The sequence below is a fragment of the Gossypium arboreum genome, chromosome 5 (genome assembly GCF_025698485.1).
Source record: "Gossypium arboreum isolate Shixiya-1 chromosome 5, ASM2569848v2, whole genome shotgun sequence".
Taxonomy (NCBI): Eukaryota; Viridiplantae; Streptophyta; class Magnoliopsida; order Malvales; family Malvaceae; genus Gossypium; species Gossypium arboreum.
The window spans coordinates 15,512,587-15,525,089 of record NC_069074.1 but is presented as its reverse complement, the minus strand read 5'-3'; the positions used below and the strand labels follow the sequence as shown (position 1 = coordinate 15,525,089).

General features: G+C 35.3%; 3 protein-coding genes and 1 non-coding gene across 7 annotated transcripts; 3 read left to right on the top strand and 1 right to left on the bottom strand.

Annotated features, from left to right (window-relative positions):
- The first annotated feature begins 1,469 nt into the window (after positions 1-1,469).
- LOC108452961 (uncharacterized) lies at positions 1,470-2,667 on the top strand. The gene is made up of 2 exons (XM_017750785.2): positions 1,470-1,859; positions 1,962-2,667. Exons 1-2 carry the CDS (start codon positions 1,751-1,753, stop codon positions 2,513-2,515), a joined length of 663 nt encoding a protein of 220 aa, XP_017606274.1. The 5' UTR covers positions 1,470-1,750; the 3' UTR covers positions 2,516-2,667.
- A 238-nt stretch (positions 2,668-2,905) lies between these two features.
- LOC108452962 (small nuclear ribonucleoprotein SmD3b) lies at positions 2,906-4,994 on the top strand. Its single transcript, XM_053028108.1, is given in 5 exon segments — positions 2,906-3,389; positions 4,003-4,055; positions 4,199-4,265; positions 4,350-4,406; positions 4,534-4,994. Coding segments are annotated over 5 exon segments (387 nt in total). The 5' UTR covers positions 2,906-3,230; the 3' UTR covers positions 4,585-4,994.
- Positions 4,995-5,157: 163 nt separating this feature from the next.
- LOC108452960 (BTB/POZ domain-containing protein At2g30600) lies at positions 5,158-11,448 on the bottom strand. 4 transcript variants are annotated; one of them, XM_053028106.1, is made up of 14 exons: positions 10,989-11,313; positions 10,574-10,855; positions 9,588-10,472; positions 9,169-9,498; positions 8,451-8,681; positions 7,903-8,064; positions 7,390-7,602; positions 7,241-7,288; positions 7,082-7,140; positions 6,539-6,671; positions 6,376-6,450; positions 6,198-6,278; positions 5,903-5,971; positions 5,158-5,832 (listed from the first exon to the last, which is right to left on the bottom strand). In XM_053028106.1, exons 3-14 carry the CDS (start codon positions 10,374-10,376, stop codon positions 5,614-5,616), a joined length of 2,409 nt encoding a protein of 802 aa, XP_052884066.1. In that variant the 5' UTR covers positions 10,377-10,472; positions 10,574-10,855; positions 10,989-11,313; the 3' UTR covers positions 5,158-5,613. The 4 variants fall into 4 exon arrangements, with proteins under 4 accessions (XP_052884066.1, XP_017606273.1, XP_052884067.1 ...); XM_017750784.2 differs by lacking the exon at positions 10,574-10,855 and having other exon boundaries at positions 9,588-10,515; positions 10,989-11,448; XM_053028107.1 differs by lacking the exon at positions 10,574-10,855 and having other exon boundaries at positions 9,588-10,515; positions 11,040-11,347.
- A 141-nt stretch (positions 11,449-11,589) lies between these two features.
- TRNAE-CUC (transfer RNA glutamic acid (anticodon CUC)) lies at positions 11,590-11,662 on the top strand. Its single transcript has one exon. It is a non-coding gene; the product is annotated as a tRNA-Glu (tRNA).
- The last annotated feature ends 841 nt before the right edge of the window (positions 11,663-12,503 follow it).

Below are 12,503 nucleotides of genomic sequence, written 5' to 3'. Positions count from 1 at the left end.
CATCTAAGTACTAATAAACTAATAAATTTTTATGACTCATTTATAAAAATTTAAAAATTATAAAATGAAAAAAGACGAGAGAGAAGAGAAGAATATTATAGACACTCAACAGCAATTTATTACTTCACCTTACAACTAATAACAGCCCCTAAAAAGTATCGTTTCATTATTATGTTCTTATCCGCTGAACGACGCCGTTTCATTTATTACAAAAAATTTAAACGTTATTTTATCCTACCTTTTAAAGTTGGTATATAATCATTTTAATTCTCAACATTTATATATTTTATCAAATTAGTCTTAGTTTTAAAATTTTTAACTCTCAATATTTACACATTGTGTATTTTAATATTTTTTGCACTTTAATATTTCTTTGTGACGTTAAAGATAAATTTTAAAAGAATGAGAACATATAAAATTATTATCTTATATTTTTAGGTGTTTTCATTTTAGTATATTTTCTCTATTAAATTTAACTAATAAATTTATTTTAGGTGAAAAAAGAAAAGTAAAATTAAAAAGAAAACCAAATTACATACGTCTAAATGTTAAGGATTAATTTTTTTAGAATCAATACTAAATTGACACAAAGCATAAATGTTGAGGATCAAAATTGTTAGTATGCCAATTTTAAAAGCTACCAAATTTTATTATTGCTAATCAATTGATTATTAGAAAAACAAAATCAAATAATTGAATAACTATTTTGCAATTTTTTATAATTAAATCACAAAAAAAAAACCTTACCACTAATTGACTTCTCACCACCCTGTGTAGTTTGTACTTTAAATAATAACGAAAAATTAAAACTGAAACTCAACTTAAATTATGACTAAAACTGATTACCCGTAGTCATTATCAAATTTCAGTTAAAACCTAATTAATTGACCGAACAAGTCTAATTCAGTTAATCAATCGATTAACAAATCTAATTTAGTCGAAGTTTGATTAATAATTTTTTTCGAAGTTTGACTATCAGTTAATTCAGTTCAAAATCGGGTAATTAATCAAACTTAATAATTAATAATACAAATTATATGTAGTTTTATTTCGTTAATTCTGTCAAATAAACATTATCAAATTTTTTGGATATGTTTTATACTTGTTTTGACCAAAAAAATAAAACATATAAATTTCAGTTAATCAATTAAATTAACTGAAATATTTTAGTTCAGTTGATTTTTTAAAAGAAATTTAATTCAATTAATGATTAAAAATTAAAAAAATTGATTAATTTAATTAATACTAATTCTATTCATGGTTGTAATCACTTCTCTCATTTTGCATCCCTTTTGTCTCGATCTTGACCGCTTACCTGAGTACTTTGGATGTGGGCTATTGGGCCTTTTAATTTAATTAGTGGCTTAGTTTTCAAGCAAGGCCTTTTATGGTAAGTATCCACTGTCCATCACCATCTCTTACCAAACCTACCATTTAAATCTGAGTATATTGTAAGCAGTCAAAAATCAAAGGATATGACCGTTTGAAACGCTCCCTCATCTCTCATTTCCAATTTCAAAATTTAAACCTTACTTCACTGTCTCGCAAAAAAACAGCCGACATACTGAATCAAAAAAGTATTAAAAATAACAACACCCAAGAAAATTAACCAAAGCCAACGCCTCAAAAAGTTGAAACAGTCTCGACGATTCAAACATAACTTCTGCTCTCACAATCTTTCTCGACAAGCTTCGTTAATATTCTGTTTGAAACTCCGCAGTTTCTCTGTAAGAGGGGAAAATTAGACAACATGTCTAAGATGAGGTACGATCGTAAGCCTCCGCTTGCTAAATCGCCTATCCGCGTACGACCCCGTCGCGTCCTCCGTTCCAACTCAACCTCCCTGCAAACCCCGCCAGGTTTCTACGGTTATAACTAGTGATTCATTTCGTTTTCCTTTTTTTTTTTTTTTTTTGGTTTGGTTTGGTTTTTTAATTGGGAGTAAATGTTTGTTTGTAAAGGTTCTTTGACGAAATCCCAAAAGCCGGTTCGTGCTTGGACAGGCGAAGAATCAGTGATTCGACCCGAATATCGGTCCATTTCTTGCGAGTTACAGGCTTTGGCTACGATGGTTAAACGTGAAGTTGGGAATGGGGAAAAGGAAAACGCTGGTTTTGGTGAGACCAGTGTCGGCGCCAAGTCGACTAGTCTGTTTGAGAGAGGCAGGTTCTACGAGGAGTACTCGGCGAGGAGAAACGAGAGGCTTAAGAGAAGGAAAGGCGAAACCGGGACGGAGTCAAAGAGTGGGCACCATCATGGACTTGGTGTAACCATTGAATCATCAAAGAAAAGAGAGTCGAAGAAGCTGGAGAGCTTGAGGAAATCGGTGTCTGCTGCTTATTCCATGGAGAGGAATGAGAGTCAGACTCCCAGGTATCTGCTCCGAAGCATGAGCAAGGCTAATGAGAATAAGTATAAGAAGCCTCCCCTTGCTGTCAATAATTACAACTCGTCTATGTCTGTGACAGGCACTGCAAGCAAAACTACGACTAGACGAGTTGGTACAAGGGTCTGAAAATTGAAAACTGGATTTCTCTTAGGCTTTGTTTTTTTTAAAGAAATTTGGGCTTCCATTTTTTTTAATGGATTATGATTATGCTTTGGATTTAGTAGGTAAATGTTTTTGTTTGATGAATATGAATAGGAGATGCTCAAATATTTGTAGCATTCAGTTTTTTTATTTTCTTGTTAAACAAAAGCATAGAAACAAAGAAAAGGATTTGCTGAATATGAAATTTGCTGCTTCTCTTCATTCATCAACAGTTATGAGAAGCTATAAAAATTGTTTGCTTTGAGTCTTCACTCCTTCAAACATCTGCTTTGAGTTTCTCTGTGACCAAAAGTTATTGAAACCTGTAGACAGTAGGAAACCGAATCAAATATAAAAGCCAATAACAAATATATGCTCGGATTTATTGATATTTAAATGACACAATTTAAGGACTTGCGGGGATCAGAGGACGGGGACGAGAACCAAAATGTGAATCATAAGAGCAAATCAGCAGACTCCAATCTGGCTGTATAATTTAATCTTTATAAAAAATTTTAAGTTAATATCATAAATCAGTGACAAGTGTAGGTTTTTCTTTTCAATCTGCTACTAGTCCTCCTGCTCGGAATGGTGTTTATACACAATTAACATCCCGGGCAAAGCCAAATTTGATCCAGCACTAGGATTTAGCGAAGAAGTGTAGCAAGTGATCAGCATAAAGAAAGAAGAGAGCGAAACGATGAGCCGGAGCTTGGGCATTCCGGTGAAGCTGTTACACGAGGGTTCAGGTCAGGTGGTAACGGTGGAACTCAAGAGCGGAGAGCTTTACAGAGGAAGCATGATCGAATGCGAGGATAACTGGAATTGCCAGCTCGACAACATCACCTTCACTGCTAAAGTACTTCTCTTTTCTCTCTTACCTTCGTTTGTTTTCCTTTTAGCTGTTCGATAGTTTATGAGTTTGATTTCTTTATGCTCAGCCAGTGATAAACCTTAAAATGCTTTAATATTTGATGTTAGGTGTAGGCATTGTGTGACGGACATCCCGTACTTAAGTTTATAAACGGGTTAAATCCTAGGAGACAGATAGTGGGGGCTATGACTGGGTAATCACTCTACTTTGTCTTTGGATTTTATTTATTGTTGTTTATAGACACAAACAAATTAAGGCTTGAAATCGTATCTTATAAAATTCATGTAGTTACCCGATTTAATGAAATGTTTTAGTTCCTTGCATCTTGGTTCTTTTCTTCATATAATTAATTTCCTTGCAATGAGGGTTGCATTGGGGAAATCAGATATTTACTCAGAATTTACCGGTTTTCTTTCCAAGGAAAATCATTGTGATTTAAGTGCCTGTTTTTTCCATTTATATATTCGGAAATCAGAAGTAGACATCCCTTTCAAAAGCATGTTCGCCTTCTCTTTGGCTTTTGCTTCTTTGTTTTCTTCCTCTCCTTTACATCAAATTGTAAGTGATTCTACAATTATTTGCTTTGCCTTCACTTCAGGATGGAAAGGTATCACAGCATGAGCATGTTTTCATTCGAAGTAATAAAGTCAGGTATCATGTCTCCTTCTCTTCGTCTTGTACCGTTGTTTTTTATAGGATTTAAAGGTGGAGTAGTATTTGAGGGTAGTCAAGTAGGGTTTGCTTATGTTCTGATCAGACTGTTTTTATATTAAAATTTGGTTGTATTTTGACAGATTTATGGTCATACCAGACATGTTGAAGAATGCTCCTATGTTCTAACGTCTGGATGCTAAAATCAAGGTGTGTATCTACTTGCAGGTTATGTATTTTCTTACACTATGCACATGTTAGAAGATTTCTAACATATTTCATAATTTCTTGAAGGGTAAGAGCTCATCTCTTGGAGTTGGCAGAGGTAGAGCAGTTGCCATGAGAGCCAAAGTAAGTCCACCTTTCCCGTAATTAAGATGAAACCCACATATTGGTTGCTTGTCTATTTAGTAATGTCTTTAACTTGTTCTTGTGCTCCAATCTTTTAACTTTTATTTTTCCTTTTAACATGCTCAAGCTGCTGGCCGAGGCACAACAGCCGGGTGTTGAACCATCTGTTCGAAGGTAACTTTGTCTTGTTAAGTGCATTGCGGTCTCTTCTGTCAGGAGCAGCGTTCATCATTGAGGCTACCTGAGAATTACCTTTACTTTAAAAACCAAAATTGTGCTCCTCATATTTGAGGTCAAAGGGTTCTCTTTCATTTGTTGATTCCTGAGAATTGCCACGAGTTTAGGAACTAAATTTGTACTCATATTTGAGGTAAAAGGGTACTCATTCATGAGGTTGATTCCTGAGAATTGCCTTGAGGTAAAAGGGTACTCATTCATGATGTTGATTCCTGAGAATTGCCTTGAGGTAAAAGGGTACTCTTTCATTATGTTGATAAAGACGAAACTAGATTGAGGCGAAGTTATTTTGCCCGCATATGTAACCGGATGACTGCTCATTTTCTGTATGAATGAATTGAAATTTTGAAATGATGTTATATACAATGGCTTTCTTGTTCATGAGGCACGGGTATTTTCCAGGATTTGATAAAGCATGCACATCTAATTTTGTGTTTAAAGGTTAGTGCAAAGATGCAAAATATAATCTGACCCAGCACCTGTAATGCCATTATGCCATAAAGGAATGCGAATCTTTTTGCAGTCAACAGCTTTATATAATCATTTGAATGTAAGTAAAAGTGAACAATGGTAATCTCGGTAGTCTCCAATATACAACACAAAGAACTATCTACCTCTGATCACTATGATATCAAGTGTATCGGTGGATTTAAGTGTAGAAGATGCACCTGCCTTGTGCAGAGATGGGCGTTGGCTTTTATGATATCAAGTGTATAGGTGATGTATTGTATCTTGAGGGCGACTGACCCACAACAACATACTTTTACATGGAGTTGCCATGTTACATATTTTCGATCAAGGGATTTTTTCAGTGGCAGGAATCGCACGAGTTAAATTCAGTTCTCAACGTCAACTGCATAAATTTTATTTGGTAGAACTGTACGCGGTGGTGGGTCAAAAAAAAAAAAAAAACTTGAAAAGGAACTGCTATTGGAAAACGCCAGAATAGATGCACATATTAATTTCACATTCAACGGAAGTAACCATACAGCTCCAGGAAGCAAATGCATAAGTTCCAGGGGTTTGAGGCATCCGTGGTCAGACCAGTGAGTAGAACCCTGAAGAATCTAAATGGAAGCAGAGCATTTGGTCCAGTTACAGGCCATGATGCAAACTGACCTGGCTTGCACATTGTTTGGTCATTCTCGTGCACTCTCAAATCTATCCAAGTCTTTCCATCCATACAACCCTGGAACGTCGAGGAGAGTTAAATTACAGTGCTTCCACTGTTTAGAATTTACTTAATAGTACATATTTACCTGAAATTTCCAATTCCTTATGTATGCCCTGGAGCCGTCCTGTCTCAATGTGTAGTAGTTGCACATAAGCTGCATTAATCACATTTGGCATTTAGAAGATTGTTACAGTTACTCAAAGCGACACTTCCACTTAAATTCTTTTAGTAGAGCCGAGCACACTCAAATTAACCCGGTACATACTTATGACTGTAAGAGACCAACAGACACCAGGAACTTGTTCGCTCACAGCTTACTACAACTAAATGAACGATCTTTTAGTATGGCAGGTTAATAAGAGGAAGAATAGAGCAGAAACCTGATGATCTTTGCCAATGTCAACCATCCACCATGCACAGATATTTCCGTTTTCCATACGGGGCCCAGCAAAACATGTTCCCTGATGCAGGGCATACCATTTAGTTCGAGCAAAATAATGAATGCATTATGCTTTAGGCTTGTTGTAGAGACCTTTGAAAAGGTTTGGTTCATCATACCTGGTAAGTTCTTGATACCAAAACCTTGGGATCTGTGTGCCTTGAAGCAGGGCTGCTAGCTGTAATAGTAATTCTCTGAAGCATGGAAAGTTAAAGAGGGGGTAAGGAACACTAACTGCATTATGAAAAGAAAAATCAAAGAGGATTGATTCCAGTATTTCACCTTAGACAGAACAGGGTTAACCCAAGGATGTTCCCCATATGATGTCCCGGAGAAGTACAGAACTCCATTGCTATCCCCATCACATATATACTGTAGCTCCTTATAACTGGAACGTCTATGTTGAAATCTTTCACTTCACGAAATAGAAATCAGTGTTGGTCAATTCATTACCCAGGAACACTACTCCTAAGCCATTCAGTATTGGCTCTTCGGAAATTCATTTCAAACAGAATGCAGATAAATACCTAAAAGTCTTCTGTAACAAGTCTAGCATCAAAAGGCAAGATTTCTAAAATAGCTCTTTCAGAAAGAATCAAAAGACCATGACTATAAGACCTGCCCTGATGGGCAAGTGAGGATAACCACAAGCAAAATAAACCCTAAGAGAGGAGATGATAGTGGACTTAGTTTCTCTTCACTGTTTATGTGTTGAATTCTCAATCATAATTTCCATTTCTCACTAATGAAATTGACATTTTAGTTACGAATGTAAATCCCATATGAGCAAAATATCAAGATTTATAAGCACAAAACAGGACTTACTTCTGGTCATTTCCATGTGTTGCTGCTCCGCATTCTATATAATTAATGGCTTCCTTAACCTATTTCATTAAACAAGATACATTAGCCAAGGAGGAAACAAAAATATGGTATCAAAACACATATCCAAAATGTTTCTTCGAAGAGGAATGGCAAACTTACAAGATCACCAAAAGCAGAAATCTGCGTGCTTAGACTGGTATTTTCTAACTGCAACATCATTGAAAAAACAAAATAGCAGTTTATAGCCCGGCCATAGTCATATCATAGCACTCTTTGATACATACCCTTGGATCCAGGGTTTTTTTTACCTTCTTTAGCAGGGGGTATGGCAATAAAGAGAACCGCACTGATGCAAGCAAGTCATTCACCAATTTAAGCCTGTCCTTGAACACACATTCTAAGGTTGAATTTGTAATTAGCTCATTCACCACTTCCCATCCACACAATTTCTCTGATTTCATGTACCACATCAAAATTGCATCGAGAACCCTTTCTTCAGATATTACCGTTAGATCCGGATGCTGCAAGGAGTCGATAATTTATAACCATAAGGAAACCTATAAAATCCCAAGTCTAGCAATGTAGTAACCAAAAGAACCTTGACAGAGAAATAGAAATAATTTGAGCCTATTTCTTTTAAGTTTCTCATCTCTATCCATATAACTATGTACTGACTAGCCACTTAAATTGTAGCATCATAAAGCCATCACTACACAGCTTCTCAGTCTCCATGTTGGAAATTATGTTCTATGGGTAGAGCATGTCAGCCTCATCCTAAGATAGCCAACATATCATACAAGTTTTGACAAGTGAAGACCCACCTGAATAATATTCCTAAAAGTTGTCTCGTCTAAAGAAATGAAGTCAAGGCTTGCAGTAGTGCAGTAGTCAAAGTGCATTGCAAACTTCCTTTCACAAGTTTCCTTGATAAGTTTACATGATGGGATTGAGGAAACTGCTTGGAGGATCGGACAGACAGAGTCCTGCAACAAAGTTCAACAGTTAGCTTCACAAGCAACAGCCATATTGTGAACATCTGTAGGACAACTAATTATATAAGCCCTATTGTCTGCTTCCTCGTCCATTAAACTTGTGCAAAATAGAAAAAGTTGTTGTATGACCATCTTCCACTAGAACTCCGTCCCTGCATGTAATATGTACATGAAAGGTATCAATATTTTTATAATTCATTATTTATAAAAGGGATCTCATCTTTTGTTTTCAGAACTCCGAAACCGCAACTCACTTCTCCGTTCTCTTAATTCTATTCATGCAAAAAAACATGTGACATTGGCAAGAAAGCATATCTGCATGGAAATACAAAATGATAAAATCAAATTATTCCATAAGCTATAGATCAATAAACTACCTCTGAGAGGCATTCTAAAAGCATTTTGCAGCATTCCTGATGAAGAAGAGAGATTCCGAATTTGTCAGATAACAGAAGGAGCTGGAGTAACAAGGTACCAAAGTCCTCATTATCCTCAATCCTGAGATCCCCGCAGTACATGAATTCAAGCATAGCCTTCAATGCTGCTGGAGAAACATCCCTTAAACAAACCTCAGGCGAGTTGCTCTCACACATTCCATTCGTGAACATCTGTAGGGCAATTAATTATATTAGTCAAAAACTGTTGACACAACCAAACTGACAACCAAAAACAAAAAAAGTTGAAATGAAGAGGAAACATGATGAGCACAAGGACCTCTTTCTTTTAGAAATAAATATGAAGGTTAACCACTCATTTTTTGATTAAACAAAAGTTTTGCCTATTTCAGTTCCTTCTCCAAAGGCAGCTGCCCTAGTGAGCAAATCCTAATGTAGATAGTTGGAATAAAACCTATATCAAACTGGAAGCTATTTGAGCTCACCATATTATAAATTTGATAGCAATGGCGAAGCAGAGAAAGCCAAACAAGAAAATCATTTCTTTATCCCAAAACTTTCAACTTAAATATTATGGTGACAAGCAATATCTTGGCAAGCTATAAGAAACATATCCTAACACAACTGCAGCTAAGTTCAATTTATATACAACTGCAAAAGACCTTTCAGTATTATTTCATAAGAGGTATGAGGACCTCACCTTTGTAAATGGGACACTATATAACCCGAGAATGACTTTATGAGCCCGAGCAATGAGACCTTGACCCTCAATGTAAATGCTAATGTCACTGTACTCGCCTGTTAAAAGCAATTGTTGGAGTCTGTGCATGTTTATTGGGAGCCCACAACAGAAATTTCCTCCAAAGTGGATATGAGAACTTGCATATGATAACTCCATAGTCTCACCCAAGTCCGACAACTTTTTGTTGGCTTTAAACCGCTCCATTGCTTCCTCACATTGCTTCACTAGTGGCATCACTTCGAACCGTAAAGCCAAACCCCACAACGAACTAAGTTGTGCCTCTGAAATCTTTGTCCAACAGACAGCAAGAAATAAGAAAAACTCAAAAAGCCAAAAACATTGAAGCCTGTAGGCTTTAGGGGAAACATTAGTATTACCTGTGTTTGGCCTGCATATACATACTGAAGAAGCGCATGCAGAGTTGGATATGCTACCTGCTGTAGCTGAATAACATCTTCATGTGATGAGCTCAGACCAAAGTTCCCTGATGCTTGCAATATAACCTTATGAGCAGGGACAGACCTTGCCTCCTCACCAACAATGAACAACAAATCAGATAATTCCCAACTCTCAAGAAAATTTTCAAGCCCCCATTTGTCATAGCCCGTTTGTTCATCTTCCAACTCCTCGTCACCATCGCCATTGTATTCGCTGTTAACTTGCTTCCACAGCGACAAATGATTTTGAGTCAAGGGCAATACGTTAACATTCCTATAGCCAACATGTTTATCCCAGCTACTAAGGCCAACATACTGAACACTGCAATTTGGATTTGTATCTAGCCACTCAAACACAAGATTCTGAAAAGGGTATCTTCCTTTACCAATACTAATCAACCCATCGTAGATACTGATCCAATAACTCTGAAATGCAGAAGAACAACATAGACCAATACCTACCACATCAACCACAGTTTTCCCATCCACCTCAATTTTCAATCTACTGTTCCTATGGCTACCAATGATTACAGTATAATGAGGACTGTTATCCCTCTTATAATGATAGTGTTGACTTCCAACATTCTCCCTAAACACCACAGTAACATCATTGTGAGCGAAAGCATCGAATGATACACATCCTCTGCCAGCTTCACGGAATTTAAGATCCTTTATCCAAGCACACTCAAAGGGAGCGACCGTCAGGAACTTTTTCTCTTTCGTTTCCATATTTTTTCTTTCTCCCTAAATGAAAAAAAAAAAAAAACCCAATACTTTCCACTTACTTAGAACTTCAGCTAGAAAATCAGCCTTATTTATAGGAACCTGAGATAGCGAGGGGAGATATCACACACCACCTTTCATTTATCTGATAAAAAAACATATTAAAAAAAAGAAGAAAGAAGCAAGTTTAGATTAAATCTTACCTTGTAATTAATGAATCTAAAAAGCACATTACGATGCAAATCAAGACCAAGATCTCTCCAAAAACAGATGCTGATAAGTGATCAACTAAGGGGTTAACACTAGAGCAAAGGAGCAAGGAGTCAAACATCGCTATCAGATAAGACACTGGAAGGAGCTGGAATCGTGCAACTTGAAAAAAAATCTAAACCCACCCAGCTGCTTCACCCTCGCTATCAATCCTACGCCACATTCTTATCCAACCACAACACCAATACGCAATAAAAAATATCTCCAAAGGCAACCTTAAAATAAGCCCAAAAAAGTCCACACAACAGACAAAATACAAGACATAAGATAGGCAGCCACGCTCACCACGCAATCATCACTTATGACAACATTATTTTATATATCTATATATTATATATACTTATATACCTGGAAATTTTCACGGAGGCAATTCTTTTCCCCCCTCTGATTTTCAATTACCTGGCACTAACGGGGCCATAAATGAAAGGAAGTACTTTGGATCCAGGAAAATGAGTAGTCCATCATTTAAAGAAAACGTGGGTAGGTTATCTCTTAAGCAGGCAAACTTGATTTTTTGATAATAAAATATAATTTCCAAAATAGAAGTTCAAAAGATCTGAAAATGAAATGAATTTTATGGCTAAAATTTGGTGATGGTAGAATCGATGGTGAAACGTGGCGAAGACTGCGTGGCAGCTGTGGATGTTTATGTGACATTGACACGTAAAAGAACGCAACGAGATTTTATTTTATTTTTTGCGCTTGTCCCTGTCTTTGTCTGATGATGATTGTGAAGTCAGATTACATTTGGATCGCTGCTTCTTTTTTCTTTTCTTTTTTTTTAAGTTTGTAATTTTAATTTCTGGACACATTAGAACCATCAACTTTAGTAATCTGTTTTATTAAAATAAGAGATCAACCATTCTTTCCTGTTTTATTTTTACTAAAAATAAGAGATTATTCGAGATTTTATAATTTATTATTATATATTATTAGCCAATGGAACAATTCCGTTGTAGTCTAGGTGGTTAGGATGCTCGGCTCTCACCCGAGAGACCCGGGTTCAAGTCCCGGCAACGGAATAAATATTTTTTCAAATGATTTTTTCAGTCCTTTGTAGGACAAAGTCGTAATTTTCGGGCCCAAAATTTATCAGATGACTATCAGATTACTGCGATGGCAGATGGCTTCGTGATTGGGCCATTAGGGTTTCCATTCCAATATACACTGACACAATGCAACTCTTCCGCTTAGTCATTTATAGTGACTAATATGTTACTGTATTAATTTAATTTTTATATTATTTAAAAATTAAATAAATTTAAATTGTAACAAAATTAATATTTATTATATTAATTCCATAATTATTAAATAAACAAATTTAGTATTTATATTTTAAAAATCAAAAAAAATTAATTGTAATAAAATTAATATTTATTATATAAGATTTGTCTTAAAATTTGTTCTTTTAAATACAATTCAATTTTAAATAAAAAATTCATTTGCCCATGATAAAAACTTAAAAAATGTTAATTCTATTAAATAGTAAATAATATTTTTTAAACAATAATCATTAACTTTATTCTATTTTAACTTTATTTGATTCTTTTAAATAATATAATAATTAAATTAATTTATCTAATAATATAAAATTTAATTTAATCAAGTACTAAAAATAGGAGATTTTTTCAATTACATTCCTTGTACACATCTTAACTCAATGCCTTGTGTTTCACATGCTTTCTCCTTTAAAAAAAAAAGGAAAAAGAAATGGTATAGCAAAGGAGAGAAAAATAGAAACAACGTTGAAACATGAAAATATAAAACAAAAGGCATGCTCGAAATCACACATTGTTACATTGTCGGATAATAAATTTATTTGATTTAACTTGGAAATTAAAAAAAAAAAAAAAAGACCTGTAT

Excerpts from the sequence above, each read along its gene's own strand:
- LOC108452961 (XM_017750785.2), top strand. The coding sequence starts at position 1,751 with ATGTCTAAGATGAGGTACGATCGTAAGCCTCCGCTTGCTAAATCGCCT. Across the intron at positions 1,860-1,961 it reads CTCCCTGCAAACCCCGCCAG|GTTCTTTGACGAAATCCCAA; the intron begins GTTTCTACGGTT and ends TTGTTTGTAAAG.
- LOC108452960 (XM_017750784.2), bottom strand. The coding sequence starts at position 10,376 with ATGGAAACGAAAGAGAAAAAGTTCCTGACGGTCGCTCCCTTTGAGTGT. Across the intron at positions 8,682-9,168 it reads ATAGTGTCCCATTTACAAAG|ATGTTCACGAATGGAATGTG; the intron begins GTGAGGTCCTCA and ends ATTGCCCTACAG. Across the intron at positions 6,672-7,081 it reads ACACATGGAAATGACCAGAA|TGAAAGATTTCAACATAGAC; the intron begins GTAAGTCCTGTT and ends TATTTCGTGAAG.